The sequence below is a fragment of the Neovison vison genome, chromosome 14, assembly GCF_020171115.1.
Source record: "Neovison vison isolate M4711 chromosome 14, ASM_NN_V1, whole genome shotgun sequence".
NCBI lineage: Eukaryota > Metazoa > Chordata > Mammalia > Carnivora > Mustelidae > Neogale > Neogale vison.
The window spans coordinates 19,447,201-19,465,365 of NC_058104.1; the positions used below are offsets into that span (position 1 = coordinate 19,447,201).

The 18,165-nt window shown below is 55.2% G+C and overlaps 1 protein-coding gene across 1 annotated transcript in view; it reads right to left on the reverse strand.

The window, feature by feature from the left end:
- Positions 1-6,967, reverse strand: part of PPL (periplakin) — a 44,014-nt gene extending 37,047 nt beyond the window's left edge. The window contains exon 1 of the mRNA XM_044232688.1: positions 6,838-6,967. Coding sequence (XP_044088623.1) covers positions 6,838-6,899 — 62 coding nt within the window. The 5' untranslated portion in view covers positions 6,900-6,967. The remainder of the gene's footprint in view (positions 1-6,837) is intronic.
- Positions 6,968-18,165: the final 11,198 nt, after the last annotated feature.

Consider the following 18,165-nt stretch of genomic DNA (forward strand, 5'->3'; position numbering starts at 1 on the left):
AGGCCACAGACGGAGCTGCCGGTCAGGGAGTGGCTGGGTGGGCAGCTACCTTACAAGGCCTGACAAACCCTTCGCCCAGGTGAGGGTGGGCCAGGCGGCCAGCTGGAACACTCTGGTGGCCAGCTTGCCTGCTCCCAGCTCAGAATGTCCGTGTTAGAGCATCTCAGGATCGCTGGGCAGGCTACTAAACTCTGAGCCTCACCTGAAACAGAGCCATTGGGGCTGAGAAACACCACATATCTTCATTTTTAGGGCGGCCACTCCAAGCCAGGACTCAACCCTGAGCCTCCTGTATGTTCACAGCTTTCCCAGTACCCCCTGTTGCCTTCCTGACACTTTCCATCTGTGTCTCCCGATCCAGAACCATCCTGCTTGCCTTCTGGTCTTGCTCCTATGGCCTCAGGACCTGCCCCTCTGGGCTTACCTCCCCTTCTCCCCATGACCCCTTCTCCCACTAATGACCAGATCCTGAGACACAGGACTCCAGGCTCCCTTCCAGGCTCCAGCCCATGCTGTTCCTGCTGCCAGCTCTCCTTGCCCATCTCACTCCTCACTTTAAAGACCTGAAAAATCATGATCTAGCTCAAACACACACAAAAGCACAGAAAAGAACCCTACCACCAAGACACGGCTGATGTTCCCACGCTGCCGTACTTGCTTTGGATTTTGTTTACTAAGAAATACGATGTTATCGTGTATTACCCCTTCGGCCACCTCCTCTGGGGGAGGGTGATTTTGGAGATACTGGTTTCCTAAGCCTGTTTCATGCTCTCCACTACGTACCTCTGTCTGCATCCAGAAACATCATATTGCAAAAAAAACAAAAACAAAAACAAACATCAAATTGCTTTGTATGAATGTTTTTTCAAATGTACATAAATGTACTGTCTCCTTCATTAGCTTTGTTCACTGATGACTTTTCGGGCTGATGCACCTGGAGGCACCTACCCTACCTCATCCCGCTCCAGGCTCTCTCCATCCACCCACCGCCTGCTCGTCCCCCAGAAGCCCTCGGGCTGGCTCGGGCCCCTCTGCCTCCACTGTCCCAGCATTTACCACCCTGCATTGTTGCCTCCTGCTTACTGAGCACACAAAAGGTGGCTGGATGAGGACAGGGGTCAACGGCACTCTCTGTTCAGGCCCTCACACTCTGTTCCACCCCCACCTTCCTGGTCAGTGTGCGTGTGCACGTGCATGTGTGTGTGTGTGTGTGTGCGCACACGTGTGTGTGCTCTGTGAGGGGTTCAAGGAGGGAGAGCATCTTAGCAGTCCTTCATGGCTCACCCTCATTCATTCATTCATTCATTTGTTCATTCAGCACATGTGTCACACCAGCCAGTCTCTTGGGTGGGGAGGGGAGATATCCACCTCCCTCTGGCCAAAAGACCAGAGTTAAATGGCTGCTGAGATAAGGATCAAGGAGATGGGCAAGACAAGAGGTTAGGGAGGGCTTAAGGAACAGAGACCAACCAAGAAAGAGGAATAGAAACGGGCTAAGGCCATGTGGTTGGATGTGGTGTGGAAAGGACAGGGTAAGGGGCACGGATTCATGTGTGCAGGGCTGCCTCAACCAGGGCCTGAGAGCAAAGGGGCAAGGGTTAAGCAGCAGGGGACAGGATCAGATCTGCATCTTGCAAAGAACTCCCCGGCAGCCATGGGGAGAAGGGACTAAGGTGTCAGGGTGGAAGCAGGAACTGTGAAGAGGCTACTAGAAGTATGCCGGCAAGAGGGCCTGCGCTGCTGGCTAGACAAGGATAAGCAAGGCAGAACTGAGGACAATGCAGGGCTGGCCCCTACAGAGAGCGACCTCCTGCCTGGGGGACCAGGGGCCTCCCTGCCCAGGCTCAGGAGGCTGAAACACAGAAGGGCCACCAAGAGCACAGAGAACAAAGACCAGAGGCCATTTCCCCTTTCCCCCTCCAGAGACAGGCTGGGGCAGGCCGGGAGAAGGGCAGGTGCCCCTGCCTGGAGTAGGAGGGAGCCGGGAAGCCCAGGTCCTCCTCCCTTGACAAGGAGCCTTGGAAATGCTCTTAGAGGCAGCTTCTCCCTAGTGCCCAGGCCCTTTGGGTGCCCCTCACCCTCCTTGGGGTATTGCCTGAAAGGTGTGAATTGAGCTAAGCCTCTCCCCGAAAAACTTCCCATCCCCAGATGACTGCCCCTGACAATGCTCAAAATGCCACCATTAGCAGCCATTCCAAAGGTTCAGTGCTGTTCTGTTCTGAATCTAATTTATCAGGTCTCCTTCCCTCTGCCAACAGGAGCACTGGGCAAGTGAGGGCAAAGCCACACAGAGGGGAAGCAGACAGGGTTGCTGGGGCGGAGTCAGGGAATACAAAAGCCAGTGACTCCACCATCTGCCCTGGGGCAGTCCCTGGAGAGAGCTGCCACCAGACCCAGGTGTGGGTGGGAAGACCTAGTTTCCCTTCCCAGGGGCTCCTGGGCCCCCAGCGTAGGCCACCTGCGAGCTACAAGGGGAGGTGAGTGCCTTTACTCTTGGCCTCAGTGTTACCCTCAGTGAAATGAGACACCAGCACCAGACTGGCTGGCACGGTGTCAGAATGAGACGCTGTAACACCCACAGCTGCGCTGGGCGCACCGAAGGTGCTTGAGAAATGGTGGGATCCTCCAGTACAAACCACCCCAGTGGCTGGAGGTGGGCTTTGCTGACAGAACCCTCCCCAAATCGTTGAGGCTTTCTAGCTGTCACTAATCAGTGTGTGCAGGTGTGTCTGCATGGATCTCCTGGAGGTGGGGGGCCCCATGAATGGTGAGGTGAATGGATGAGAGTGGGTGGATCTCCTGCCCCACCTGGGAAAAGAAGACAACTGCCTGGTCAGCTCTGGGCTTAACACTAGCCTTACCCTTACAGTGTGCGCTGACCGGTGCAGGAGTTGACTCCCGATGAGCTGGATCTGGGGCTGGGCACCGAGCAACCTTACCAGCGGGGGCGTGCTGTCATCACTCTCATTTTGCAGATGAAGAATCTAAGACTCAGAGATGTTAAGTGACCTGCCCAAGGTCACAAAGTCAGGAGGGGCAAAGGGAGGACTTGAACTCACACCTGTCTGACATCAGACTTTGTACTCTCAAACACCAAGAGGCTCAGGGTACCCCAGCCGGCTTCCAGGTGGGTAGGCACCCCTTTCACCAGCCCTTAAAGCCTTGGGCCCCGCCTCCCACACAGGATGCTCCCTGTTAAGATAGGTTAATTCTTGCAGGATGCAACTCAGGTTAGTTTGAGAGGTGAAGCCAGGCTGCAGGGGGCTTACTGGGACCCATGTCTAGGCAGAGGGGCAAAATGAGTCCCATTTTACGGATGAGGAAGCTGAGGCTCTGTGAGGCCAAATTTCTTTGCCAAAGTCAAACAGAGGCAGAATTCAGTCTAACTGCCAAGCTGGATTTTAACCAGTCCACTCCTCCCCATGACAGGTTGGACACCTCCCCAGGAAGCCCTGCCTGATCTCCTAGGTCTCCGCCCTAACAGCTCTGACTTCAGACCAGTCAGGCACACCAGAGTCGCTGTGCTAGAGACCTCATCTATCCAGCCCTAAGTCCCACCACCAAGACACCGTCCTGTAGCCACACTAGTAATTAAGCATAACTCCATCAAGTACAAGGAGATTGTCCATGTCTCCTCCACCCTCCCCGGGAACAGCAGCCCTGGAGTTGTGCAGTGCACAGCCTGTCCATCAGCATCCAGTTCAACCCCAGGCACGTGGTAGGTGTCTTATCTGCATTTGTTCAGTAGTTATAATCATCACAGCAGCCATAGATTGAGGCCTCCTAGAACTCTCATCTCTTTCCCTGTGTTATTTCATTTAATCCTCATGCCATCAATATCATCCCACAACAATGCTTATGCCCATTCTACAGGGGAGGAAACGCCAGCTCAAAGGCCAAGCAGCTTGCCCTGGGTTGCCTAACCAGGAAGGGGCAGCTGCTAGGGGCTGCACTCTCGGCTGCTTTTCAGGGTTAGGTCCCCTCCAGACCTTCCCTGCTGGGCTGGATGGCTGTGCTCATCCTCGGTGACCTGCACTATTAGGCCTGACCCTGTCATTAGCTTAGGTGTGAACATCAGCTCCCACACCTGTTATTAGGAACCAGGGTGACAAGAGCAGTGGGGTTCCCCTGTCCCAGCCCTCCCCAGTTTCAGATGCTAGAAGGCGGACAAACAGGGAGAGGCAGTTTTCTCCAAGAGGGCTCTTCTGTGGTTCCCTTGCTTCCGGATCCTGGGTCCCCTGCACTGAAGGGGGTGATACTGACCCTCTGTCTGGGTACTTCCTGTGTGCTAGGGGCATTCTGTGTGCGGTCACATTTGTCCCCCTCCCAGGACCTCATGCTGGAGACGCGTATTCGTACCGTCCCAGCTTGGCGGGTGAGGAAGGTGAGGCTCAGGGCGGTTCCCCGACTTGCCTGTAGCACCTGTGGCAAACCTGGGATCAGAAGGGAGGCCTTCTGCTCTCGGGACGGAGCTCCCACCCAACTCGCTGGCAACCCCACCCTCCCTCACATAAAGGAGACCCCCCCCCAGGGTGAAAGATTGAGGGTCAGTGACCCCGTCACAAGTGACCACATCTTGGAGCTCCACGACAGTGCTAGGCACCAACTGACACTCAGAAGATTCTTGTTGAGAGAACGGAGCAAGAGGCTGTTCCCCAGCCCACAACCCAGTCCATGAACTTGTCCCTACTGAGGGGAAGGGACAGAAGGATGCACTGGTCTGGTGAGATCAGGGAGGGAAGCTCCCGGTCCCTACTCAGGGCTGTCTGTCCCAGGCCACAGAGCCCAAAGGAAGAGTCTCTCATCCCATCCTTGGGGAGAGAATCAGGAAGGCTTCCTGGAGAAAGAACCTCAAATCTGAGATCTGAGATCCAGGGCTGTCAGTCAAGGGCAGAGGATGGCTGCCTTGGGCCAGAAGTATGCAGGGAGGGAAGAGGGAACAACAGAGGGGTAGGACCCTGAGTCCTTGCTGCCCCAGGCCCTTCATGGAGTCCATGAAGCTATAAAGGATGGGAATTCCTTCCTTCCTATCCTCTGTTGGGAAAGCCAAGACCCTTCCAGCTTGTACGATTTCATCATAACCTTGTTAGGTCCAACCTTCTATTGGGGGACCAGACAGACAGCTGAAGGGATTAGGGTCTGGAGGGATGGGGGAGGCAGAGGGCAGGGTGAGGCCTGGCCCATCTCCCGGTGTGTGTGTGCATGTGTGAAGGACTGGAGGAGCCCGAGTCTTGGTGGGGAGAGAACAGAGCAGTCCCCATGGCTGGCACAGAGCATGCGATTGTGCAATGCTCCAGGGAACAGCCCAGGGACTGGACGGGACCCCAGCTAGATCTGAGAGCCAGCTGGACTCAGCCACAGAGGAACAGCATAGAGGGCCCTGCCCAACCTCTGGGGTTGTGAAAGCCTGGGGAGGCTCGGGAAGGGGGAGACTTTGGAGGGGAAAATAAATGCTTCTGAGCTTGAAACAGTCCAAAGCAGAGATGGGGAACCCTGAAATCACAGGGGGTGCAGTTTCTGAAAAACCTGGAACTCACAGAAATGGAGTGCCCAGGCCTGCCTGTACCTGCTGAGGGATCTGCCTGGGCTGGATGGCAAGAGTACTGTGGGAGCCCTGGCTGGAGCCTTCCCACCTTCTGGGCCTGGACAGGAGTCCAGGAGTCCATGGTGGCGTGAGGGCATGTTAGGATGGATACTGCCAGGCTGGTGGGCAGTGCAATTCGCTGAGTCTCCCACCTGAATAGAGCTTGGTAAAGTGCACCGTCCTAGCCAGGAGCCCCCCAACTCATATTTGCAAGCGTCGAAGTCCCAACCCTTCCCTCAATCTCAGCATCTCCAAGAGGCTTCCCTAAACCGGTTATTAAATGAATACATTAGGCTTATCAAAACGGACGTGGGCTGCCGTCTCAACGCAAACACATCAAGACATGTCATTCCCTTCCCAGGCCGCCCTGGGAACCTGAGGCTCAGAGACGCCGCCAGTTTCTGGGCTGGGGGGTGGGGGTGGGGCGCACCCCTGGGAAGTCAGGCAGCGAAAAGGAGGCTCGGATGACGCCCAGCTGCCACGCAAACCCCGGCAGAGGTAAAGGGGCGCCTCAGCCTGTTCCCCCATAACCCACCGACCCCATACACACCCACGGGTTTTTCTAGGTGACGCTCTGGAGGGCAGGGTGGCAGGTACGGGGAACAGCTTCCGCAGGCGGCACACAGACCACCTTCCCGCCGCACACCACTCCCACCTGCAGCCCCACCAAACCAGGCGCACCTGCGCGCTCTCCAGGAAGCTCTGGCGAGCACCCCCCTCCCCAGCCCAGCTCAATTTCCCTTCCCCCGTGAGCCCCTACACGAAACTTCCTGAGTCCCCTGCGGCGCCCCCGCCTTGGCTTTAGCTTCCTCCCGACACACCACCGTCCACCCCTGCGGTGCGTCCCATCTCGGGAGAACCCCCAGCACAAGGGCGACCCTGTACTTCCAGAAGTCCCCTGTACTTCCAGCTCAGCTCTCCACGCTCTAGGTGACCAAGTTAATGCTCCCTGGGCTCCTACAATCTCTGGTGCCAAGTATCATGTTTCCCCTCGGTCGCCCCCAGCGCCCACCTCCATTCCCACCCTGGCAGCGCTCGCCAGCTCAAGGGTGTCCCTCGGAGCCGCGTTCCCTCCTGGCGCGCACTCCCGGGTCAGCTCCCCGCCCCCTGGGCCACGCTTTCGGGGGCGCTCTGCAGCTCTCCCGGCCAGGTCGCTGCCCCCACGCTCCGGGCTGTGCTTCCCCGCCTAGGACGCCCCTCAGCGCGCTGGTTTCCCGCCGCCGTCCCGGGCGAGGCGTGCGACGTCTACTCACCTCCGAGTCTGCACGGTGGGGCTGTATTTGCCTTTGTTTCTCTTCCTGAAGAGCGAGTTCATGGTGGCGCTCGGGGTGCGCGGGCGGGGGCGGCGGGTCGCGGCGCCGGGCTGGCACTGGGAGGCGGGCGGGCCCGGCGCGCACCGAGGGGCGGGCAGGGGACGCAGGTGAGCGAGCGGCGGCGCAGAAACCCCTAGTGTGGCGCGGCGACGGCGGCGAGCGGTCACTACTCACGGGGGGCGGGGCGACCGCCGGCCTCCGGCTCTCCCCGCCGCTCCGGGAGAAGGTGGTGCTTACCTTCCCGGAGGAGGGGCCACCGGGCGGGCGGGGCTTCCAGGCCCCTTGGGCGCGAGCCCTCGGCCTGGTGCGTCCAGCCTGGCCTGGGGGTGGGACACGGGGACCTGTCGGGACACCGCCCACCCTCCCCGGCCCCTGCTCTCTAGTGACTGGCAGGTGGGCGGGCGCACACAGGCCGCTTTCCCGGGCACACCCAGCCTCACACTCACCACCCCCTCCCCCGGGCCTGGCGCGCCCCCTGGCTGACGGCCCTCACCTGGCTCTCCGCGGCCCCTCGCGCGCAGCGCTCGCGTCTCCGTGGCTCACACCCAGGTGGTTCCCCCCAGACAGGTGTGGCAGAGACTAGATGGGTCTCTGTGCCTTGGCTAAATGGTCGGTTACACTCAGGTGGTGGTAGTGCCGATGGCAATTGAGAAAAGAGGTTGGGGAGCGCACCTGCCTGATTCAGATCCCCGACCTCAACCACAAATGGTCAGCTGACACCCGGCAAGACGTCTTCCTGCTCCCAGCCTCCGTTTCCTTATTTGTCAAACAGCGACAACAACTGGCCATAGCCCCAAGGATTAGGAGGAGAGTCCTTTTGAAGATTTACTGTTGAGAATCCACACAAAGTACTTAGCACAGAGTCTGGCCCAAATGTACAGGAAGCATGGCCATCTAGAAGGTAGACAAAAAATCCTTTGAAACTAATGACCCCAGGCCCTGGCATGACAGAAATACTTCATGGCTGGTCATAAAAGCCGCGGGATTCTGGTTCAAAATAGCCAGCCTGTGCTCAGGTTACATCGTGTGCGGTGGGGTTAGACTGCGGCCCACTGTCCACCTGCGTTAAGTGTGTTCCAGTCAAGAGGACTGAGCTGATCAGACAGTAAACCGAGTCTGGCAGTGAGCCCAAATGGGGCCCAGACAGCTGGGAAGGTTCAGGGCCACTTTAGAGGGGGGTGGGAGTGAGGGCTGGGCCCCGCAGGAAAGGAGGAACAATGAGGTCTGCAGGGGAGGGAGGCAGGAGTCCCCCAACCCTCCCCCCCATCCCTAGTCCTCAGGCCAGTCCCTTCCCCACATGTTCTTATTTATAAAATAAGGACATTGCTGGGGCATCTGGGTGGCTCAGTTGTTAAGCCTCTGCCCTCAGCTTGGGTCATGATCCTTGGATCCTGGGATCCTGGGATCGAGCCCAGCATCAGGCTCCCTGCTCAGCGGGAAGCCTGCTTCTTCCTCTCCCACTCCCCCTGCTTGTGTTCCCTCTCTCTCTGTCTCTCTCTCTCTCTCAAATAAATAAATAAATAAATAAAATCTTCAAATTAAATAAAATAAAATAAGGACATTGATGTGGAAGTTGATTCCCAAAGGCTTTTACGACCCCTGGACCCCGGAGCATCTGAGACATACGGAAACATTTAGACCATCTCTTGCCCCTGCCACCAAAGGACTTAAGTTTCAAAGTGTTACAGAGACTCCAGGAAAATCTTATTCTTTTTTTTTTTTTAAGATTTTATTTATTTATTTGACAGACAAAGATCACAAGTAGGCAGAGAGGCAGGCAGAGAGAGAGGGGAGGAAGCAGGCTCCCTGTGGAGCCAAGAGCCCGATTCGGGGCTTGATCCCAGGATCATGACTTGAGCCGAAGGCAGAGGTTTTAACCCACTGAGCCACCCAGGCGCCCCAGAAAATCTTATTCTTAATGAGGCATCTGAGGGTGGTCTTTGGCGGGGGTCTGTGAATCCTTATAGCTTCTTTCAAAATGTGTGTCCGTATGTGCATTTTTCTTGGGGAAGGCCTATTGCTTTCAGGGGTTCCTTCATTCACTCTTCCTGCAAATACTAACACTCTCCTAGCTTTGGCTGCCTGATTCCGCTACAATGATAAGAAAAGGGAGGGGCACCTGGGTGGCTCCCTGGGTTAAAGCCTCCGTCTTCAGCTCAGGTTATGCTCCCAGGGTCCTGGGATAGAGCCCCATACCCGGCTCTCTGCTCAGCAGGGACCCGGCTTCCTCCTCTCTCTGCCTCCTTGTGATCTCAGTCTGTCAAATAAATAAAATCTTTTTTTTTTTAAAGGGAAAAAAACCCAAAATACAGCAGGGGTGCCTCTCTCTGAACCAGAATCCAGCGGCTTTTATGATGGGGGCTGGGGGGGCAAAGAGACTCAAGTCCATCCTGCTGACACTGGGACTAGGTATCAGGTGGGGGAGGGGCAGGGAACCCAGGGCCTGCAGAAACCAAACTCAGCACAGAGTTTACCCACCCACAACCCCAAGTGGGCCATAGTCTGGGGCTCAGGCAGGGATCTTGTTGATCCCTCTGCTTTTGCCCTTGTGGCAACTCTGCCTGGAAACCCTTTCTTTACTTCTCCCTACTACCTATCCCTGCAGGGGGTCTTACATGAGAGCTAAGCATGCTTTAGGGGATGTTACTGGCAGCATTGTTGCTATGGAGACAGCCCTGGAGACAACCTGATGACCATGGGAGACACTAGTTAAATAACCCATGGTGCATCCACACCAGGAGACCGTGCAGCTTGAAACGAATGACTGGCAGATGTGGACACACATGGTCAGGCACCAGAAGTGCGAGGGAGAGAATATCCATGGGTAAATGCACAGAAAGCTTCTGGAAGGAACCACAAGAAACTTAGCTGTGAGTCTCCTCAGGAGGGACCAGAGAAATACCTGAATTTTTATTGTATACCCTTTTACAGTATTTTGATTTTATGTTTTATGTATTTTTATGTTTTTTAAAAAATCCCTTGATTTTATTTTTTATTTGCGTGAATCACCTTTTTGGTTGCCATGTTTAAACCTGTTTAAAAATGATGCAAGTCTTGGGGTGCCTGGGTGGCTCCGTGGGTTAAAGCCTCTGCCTTCAGCTCAGGTCATGATCCCAGGGTCCTCGGATCGAGCCCCGCATCGGGCTCTCTGCTCAGTAGGGCGCCTGCTTTCCCCTCTCTCTCCGCCTGCTGCTCTGCCTAAATGTGATCTCTGCCTGTCAAATAAATAAATAAAAATCTTTTTTAAAATGACCCAAGTTGGGCATTCCCTCTTCCCACTGCCTCCCCGCCCCATCCCGGCTGCATGCCCCTCTATCTGCACCCATCACACTCGATGGTGATAACCGTCTTCCTCGTTGGACTTTCTTACCGAACTGGGAAGTACTGGTAGGTAAAGATTATGAAAGACACAAAACTTGGGGACTAGAAGAACCTGTGCTGAAGCAGGAAACTGCTCTCCCCTCAAGCTGCTGATAGTCTAAGAGCTGAGACAAAGATAGAGCTCTTTGAGTTGTGCTGGATGAGTCTGGGAAGAGCCTTATCAGGGCTCCAAAGACAGGAAGGAGCAGCCTTGGAGACCTGGGGTGGAGTCCTCGCTTGGTCCCTTTCGCCGGTGTGGACGTGGGCAAGTCATCTTGCCACTCTCAGCCTCAGTTGTCCTCATCTGTGAAATAGGCACACAAGAAGAGCATCGAGCACAGAGGGCAAGCCCCCCATGTGTGTGGCATGCCCCCTGCAGTTTGTGACGGCTCCACAAATGGGAGGGGGTTACATCTGCAGCTGGGGGCTGGTGCTTGTGGGGCTGAGGGGTACAAGCAGTCATAGGAGCCCCAAACTGTGTCAAAACTCTGAACTTGTCCCAATTTCCAAGTCTTTCCCCTATACCTCTTAGAAAGGTGATGGTCAGGGGTGTCTGGGCGGCTCAGTCAGTTGAGGGTTCCGGTTGTGATCTCGCAGGTCTTGGGATAGAGCCCCATGCCAGGCTCCAAGTTCAGTACAGAGTCTGCTTGGAATTCTCTTTCCCTGTCCCTCTGCCCCTCCCCCTGCTCTCTTGCTCTCGCTCTCTCTCTCTCTCTCTGAAACAGATAAATTAAAAGGAAAAAAAAAAAAAAAGGAAGGTGATGTTGGCTTTGGAAGGAAACCGGGCTAGGGACCTCCAGGTTAGCCTCCTTGAAGCTCAGCTGCTGATAACAGTCGTGACACTGACGATATTTATGTCATTTCTCGTTTATGGAGGACGGACTCCGTGCCAGGCAACATGGCATGTGCCCAACCTGCCTCAGCTGATTGGTTCTCTCCAAGGACCCCCACTGGGTGAAGCAGCCAGCTCTCCCCACATGGGGCAAAGCACTCTTATCTCACGTTCCAGGGAAGGGCACTGAGGCCCTGAGAGGGCTGGTGCCCTGTGGAGCTGGTTCCTGGGTCAGCCTGCTCTAGCACGGAGCTCGGACCCCCACCCACCTCCACCCTCCCAGCCTCCCGCTGACTCAGCTGGGGAGAATTAGCAGATTCAGGGAGGAATCTGGGCCGTACTTCACCATCCCTCCCCGCTCTGTTCTCTTGAAATCTGGACTCAGAGCCGGCGAGGCTCTGTGTGTATACACACGTGTGCAGGACACTCGTCTGTGGGCAGGCCGGATGGGGTGGGAGCCGTGTTCTGGCCCCGTGCATCCTCCTCTGGGCAGATGGGATTTGTTTGGTTCCGCGGAGCCCTCTTATGCCAAGTGACTCATTCCCGGCTCGGTCGGCTGGGGGTGGGGGTTTGGGGGAGGGTGTTTGCTTTCCTGGGGTTTGCCTGATGGTTAAACCCACGGAGGTGGCACCTGCAGGGGCCTCCTGCAGTGCCCTGGCAACCAGACCATCCTCGGTCCCTGAACCCTGGCCCCTCTCTGCAGCGGGGCCTGGCTGCTGACTCCCAGGAGGCCACCACCTTCCGAAGGGTCACGCACACGCTCGTTGTTTGCTGTCGTTGTTTCCCCAGCGGTTGGAGAGGCTGGAGAGGTGCTCACTCCCTCACTGGCTTGGGGTGTTCCTGTGAACCAGTTTCAAACAAGAAGGGCAGCATTCTCCCAACCCCAGAGACAGGGGTGTGTGGGACCAGCAGCCCTTCCCTAACCACACCGCCTTCTCCTCCCATCGTCCTGTGGACAGCCATCTCCTGTCTCCAACTGTGTGACCCCACGCCCCACCTGAGGAGCATTTAAAAATGCAGATTCTAGAGTCCCCTGGTGGGATGGGGCTAGAAGGGCCTAGGAATCTGCATGTTAGCAAACACCTACACTCTGATCGCTGAAGCCATCCTAAGAAGCACACTCTGGGTCCCCTGGAGAAACACAGCTGTGAACAGACAGATGCATCCCACCTGGAAAGGGCCCCCAGGCTGTAGCTTGAAGCCCACCTGGGTCGGAATCCCGACTCAGCCATGCCCCAACCTGTGTAACCTTGTGGGAGTGGGGTGGCTTCACCCACTGGGGTCTTGGTTTCACCATCTGTAAAATGGGGAAAACTCATTGTGGCATGGGGCGCCCCAAGCCCCTGGCACGGAAAGCCCTCTCCCCCCAACTCTTCAAGGGGACAGGAGGGGACTGGCCCAGCTTCACCCTGTGTTTTGTAACATGTATTTACTTTTCTTGCAGAACAATGCAAGGGATGGAAAAATCATGTTGGCTCTCCAGCCCAGCTGGGCTGACTCATACTCGGTCCTGGGCTGGGGGCCTGGTGAGCTCCCCACAACACCCCTGGGGCCAGAGGGGAGGCTGGACCCTGGCAGCAGAGGGAGGAAAGGGTCCGTGGTGAGTCACCCTACTCAGCCCCTGAATCATCCCCTGAGAATGTGCCTCGGGGCCCTACCCGCAGGGCCCCCCCACACCGGGCAGGCTGCCCTATCCTGGCCATCTCCCCACTGCCTGCCAGGCAGCCCCACCCTGCTGCCCTCCCAGAGAGCCGCTGCTCAGAGGACCCTCTTGCCAGCTCCCTCTGGAGCAGGTGTGAATCTAGAACGGCTGTGTGTTGTCAAAATACTGGAACAGCTCCTGACCGAGGTTGAATAGAATAGCGGCCACTCTGAAGCCCTGGTGGCCCCCTGCAGCCCTGGCCCTTCCCCCGGACCCAGGGGTTAACCCTCAGCTCTGCACTGGGACTCTCAGACCCTGCCTCTCTCACTCTGACCCAGCCCTGCTAGCCCATCAGTCCATCTGGCCAATCCAGGCCTCATCATGAACCCTGGATTGCTTTCCAGTACAACCTGCTCCCTCTCTCTGGACACCTCATTTTAAGCCCTTCTCTGGGCCTCTCAGCCAGGCCAGAAGGGCCTCCCAGTGAGGAGGTCACGCTGTCAGGCAGAGAGCAGAGCTGGGTGGGACCAGACAGGCTCTGCCAGGCTTGGGATCCCCGCAGGACAGGCTGCCCATCCCTACCCCAAAACTCCTATCCTCCCCTAAACGCCCAACCTTTCTTCCTCCCACCCCGCCTTGTGGGGCCCTGCCAGGGCTCACGCTGCCCAGACCGGTAAGGCTGCATTTCTGGGGCCATTGTCCAGGGTGTGGCAGCCCCTGGGGATGGCCCAGGTCAGAAGGTCAAAACCCCATTCCCTCCAGAGCCTGGAGGCCTACGTGATGGGCAAGCTAGGCAACAAGGGGCAGAATCAAATTGGGTTTTAGCTTGAAGTCAATCTGGGTTTGAATCCTGATTCTGCCGTGTACCCAGCTATGTGACAGGCAAGGGGCTTAAACCCTCTGAACCTCAGTTTCCCCATCTATAAACTGGGAAAGAGCCAATGAGTTAAGATATCCAATCCTGGGGCGCCTGGGTGGCTCAGTGGGTTAAGCCTCTGCCTTCAGCTCAGGTCATGATCTCAGGGTCCTGGGATTGAGCCCCACATCGAGCTCTCTGCTCAGCGGGGAGCCTGCATCCCCCTCTCTCTCTGCCTGCATCTCTGCCTACTTGTGATCTTTCTCTCTGTCAAATAAATAAATAAAATTTTTTTTTTTTTAAAAAAAGCGATCAAATCCTAGCGCCTCTGTTTCCTAGCTGTGTGACCCTGAGGAAGTTCTTTCCTTCTCTGAACCTCAGCTTCTCCACCTGCAGAATGGGGAAAACTCTAACACCTGTGCCCCAGAGGCTTGAAAGGATTTGGTGAAGTAAGACATGTAGTGAAGACTAGCAGTCACAACCCTGCTGAGTGTTTACTGTGTGCTAGGCCTGTGCTAAGTGCTTGGCCTACGGGTTCCAGCTTCACTGAGGTGTGACAGACATACAACAAAGGAGGCGTATTTCAAGGTACCATCCAGGGGCGTCTGGGTGGCTCAGTCAGTCATTAAGCGTCTGCCTTCAGCCCAGGTCATGATCCCAGGGTCCTGGGATCAAGCCCCGCATCGGGAGGCCTGCTTCCCCCTCTCCGCCGCACTTGTGCTTTCTCTCACTATCTCTGTCTCTCACTTTCTCAAATAAATAAAATCTTGGTGGGGGGGGGTGTACCATCCAATGAGTTTTGACATCAGCACCCAACAGTGAAACCAGGACTGCCACAAAGGAGATGAACTAGCCCTCCTCCTCTCCCCACTTTTCAGATGTGGAAACCAAGGCTCCAAGACAGGAAGTGTCTGCTCAAGGTGGTCAGGAGAGGACTCAGGATTCAAACCCTGCAATTTGGGGTGCCTGGGTGGCTCATTCGTTAAGCATCTGTCTGTGGATCAGGTCGTGATCCTGGGGTCCTGGGATCGAGCCCCACATCGGACTTTCTGCTCTGCTCGGCGGGAAGCCTGCTTCTCCCTCTCCCACTCCCCCTGCTATGTTCCCGCTCTCTCCCGGTCTCTTTCTGTCAAATAAATAAAATCTTTAAAAATAAACAATAATAAATAAACCCTGCAATTTGGGGCACCTGGGTGGCTCTGGTGGTTCAGCATCTGAATCTTGATCCCAGCTCAGGTCATGATCTCAGGGTCCTGGGATCAAGCCCAGCATCGGGCTCTCCACTCAGCAGGGAGTCTGCTTCCCCCTCTCTCTCCCTCTGCCCCTACCCCCACTTGTGCTCTCTCACTCTTCAAAATAAATCAATAAATCTTAAAAAAAAAAAAAACAATAGCAAAAACCAACAACCAAGCAGTCTGGGCTAGCATCCTTGTCCCCACATGTGTCCCCATTCAGCAGGCTGCCTGGCACAAAGTAGGTGCTCAGGGTCACTGCTGAATGAATGAACAGGAGGGTCAATGTATGGTAGCGGTCTCAGGGAAGGTCACAGAGGAGGACTGACCAAAGATTAGTAGGTCCTGCGTTGGAACCATGGTGAAGAGAAGGTGTTTGTTCATTCATTCATCAAATATTTATTGACAACCTACTATGTGACAAGGCCTGTTTTAGGCACTCGGGATACAAGGTTGAGCACAACAGACACAGGTCCCTGCCCTCATGTAGCTTGCTGCAGAGGGGTGGGGGTCGGGGACGGTGAGTTTAATGTCATCTGTGGGTAGATGACGGCACCTGTCCTGGGTCCCCAGTGATGGAGCACCCCAGGCAGACAAAGTCGTGGAGCAGGGGACCCAGAGACACTGTGAGGAAAGCAGTCAGACCTGAGGTTCTGAGAGGCAAGGGAACGACCCTAGTTCCCTCATCATCCTCCCTAGCATCACTGAATCAGTTCCCCCTACCTCTCAGGGGAGGATCTTCTTACCTCCCCAGTGCCTCCCACAATCCACCCATCTATTTATTGGGCACCTGCTGTATGCCCAGCCCTGGGTATATAGCAGCTAACAACATACGACCCATGTATTCACAGAGAAGCGAGAGACAGAAAAGCAGACAGACAGACAACATGTTTTATTACTTTTTTAAAAATATTTTATTTATTTATAACATAGAGAGAGACCACAAGTAGGCAGAGCAACAGAAAGAGAGAGAGGGGGGAAGCAGGCTCCCTGCTGAGCACAGAACCCGATGAGGAACTCGATCCCAGGACCCTGGGATCATGACCTGAGCCGAAGGCAGAGGCTTTAACCCACTGAACCACCCAGGAGCCCCAACAACACGTTTTAAAGAGATAAAATAACCTAATACTCAGCAAGGGGGGGACAGGGAGATGTAGCTGATGAGTGCTGAGACGGACATTGGCCAAGGCCACGGCCACATGGGGGGTGGATGTGTAGGCCTCACAAGGAAGACAGCGCTCAGGGTATTAAGTGAAAAAAAGAAGTGACCCCTGCACTGCACGGGTCACTGCATTTTTGCCATTTGTGGTGTAAATTAGAACTGCTCCCCGCCCCCAGTCTCTCTCCTGCTTGCCTAGGTCTGGGTCTGCCTGGACCTTTTGTCACCCACTCTCTCTGCTGAGGTCAAACATTCCTGCCAGGGACCTGGATGGCCAAGCCCCCATACGCTGCCCTCCCAGGCCATTCTCTGGTCACTGGCTCAGGCTTAATCCCTCGCCTGAGCCCAGGCCCTGGGAATGATGAGTCAACAGCAGTTGGCTCTGGACAAACACCCCCTCTTTCGCCCCCGTTCAGTCCGCCCTTCCTGTTCTCCGGAAAGGGCCCAGTTTCTGCTGGTCTAGGGGCAGCTCTGGAGAAGCCCTGTCCAGTGGCACTTCCTGAGATGTGTTGAGCACTTGAAATGAGGCTAGTGCAAGTGAATTTTGAATTTATTGGTCATATTTATTATTATTTATATAAATATATATTCATATCCATGTGATTAATTTAAATTGAAACAGCTGCATGTGGTTGGTGATTATCATTTCTAGTGGCTCCAGTGACTTGGACTGGCCCCAGGCACAGAGGAGAAGTGGACAGCCCAGGACCCGGCCCATCCCCCAGGCAGGGGCAGCTGGGGCCCCAGAGATTGAACTGGGTGTGTTGGGGGGTTCCCTTGGGGTCTGCCCAGTTAATGAGGCCAAGCGTAGGTTTTGATGCCTGTGGCCAATCTCCTACCTGCCTAGCATCTTGGTCTGACTCCAGCATGGCAAGCATAATCATGACCTAGGCTGACCCCTTAACACTGCAGTGCCCAGTTCCAGCATCATGGTCTAACCTCTCTCAGATCCCACCTCTCCCTCTGCCCATCCATGCTCCCACCAGCACTGTTCTAGAGGAGCCTAGGATGGGGTGTGGGGGGTCACAACTGATTTGCTGAAAGGCAATAGCAATGCATCCTCCTTCCAACCCAGAGGAATCAGAGGCCATAGCTGTCCTGGTCCTTGTCTCCCCAAGAGCTTGGGTGCAGAGACTTTGCTTTTACAGGGACCCCAGGCCAGAGAAGCAGGAGCAAGAGGGAAAATGCACCAGAAAGAGGCAAACCAACCCAAGGTACAACCACGGGTGGGCCCTGCAGTGGGCTAATGCTGGCCCTCCCAGAAAAGATAAATCCAAGTCCTAACCCCCCAGCAATCTAGGAATGTGACCTGATTTGGAAAAAGGTTCTTTGCAGATGCAATTAAGTTAAGAATCTCAAGAGGATATTGTCCTGGACTTAGGGTGTGCCCTGTATCCAGTGACAGGTGTCCTTATAAGAGAAAGGCAGAAGGCGATTTGCAACATGGACACACATTGAGAAAAGAAGGCCTCGCAGTGACCAGCGCAGCTAGAGAGGAAGAGATGAGATCTGACGATGCAGGCAAGGGTCACAAGCCAAGGAATGCAGCAGCCTCTAGGAACTGGAAAAGGCACGGAAATGGATTCTCCCTTCAGAGGTTCCAGAAGCAGCAAACCCTGCTGACTTTCTGACTTTTTAGCCCAATGAGATTGATTTCACATTTCTGATCTCCAGAATTGTCAGATAATTAGTTTGTAGTTTTTTTTTTTTTTATGACACTAGAGTAGCAATGGGAAATTAATAGGCAAGGTTCCTCCTTCCCTGCCCCAACGGGGGACTCTGTGTGCCGTCAAGGCAACTTGGGGCCTGAGGAAGGTCATGGGTAAAAGCAGGGGCGTAGGGGCTGGGGGAACATGGAGGAACCTCGGAGACACAATGCTCAGTGAGAGAAGCCAGTCACGAAAGGCCATGTTGCACATAATTTCATCGACAAGAAATGTCCAGGATAGAGGGTGCCTGGGTGGCTCAGTGGGTTAAAGCCTCTGCCTTCAGCTCAGGTCATGATCCCAGGGTTCTGGGATTGAGCCCCACATCGGGCTCTCTGCTCGGTGGGGAGCCTGCTTCCCTTCTTCTCCCTCTGCCTGCTTGTGATCTCTGTCTTTCAAATAAATAAATAAAATCTTTTAAAAAAAATTGGTGGCGGTGGTTGCACCATTTTGCGAATACACCTTGTACTCACCTTCGGCT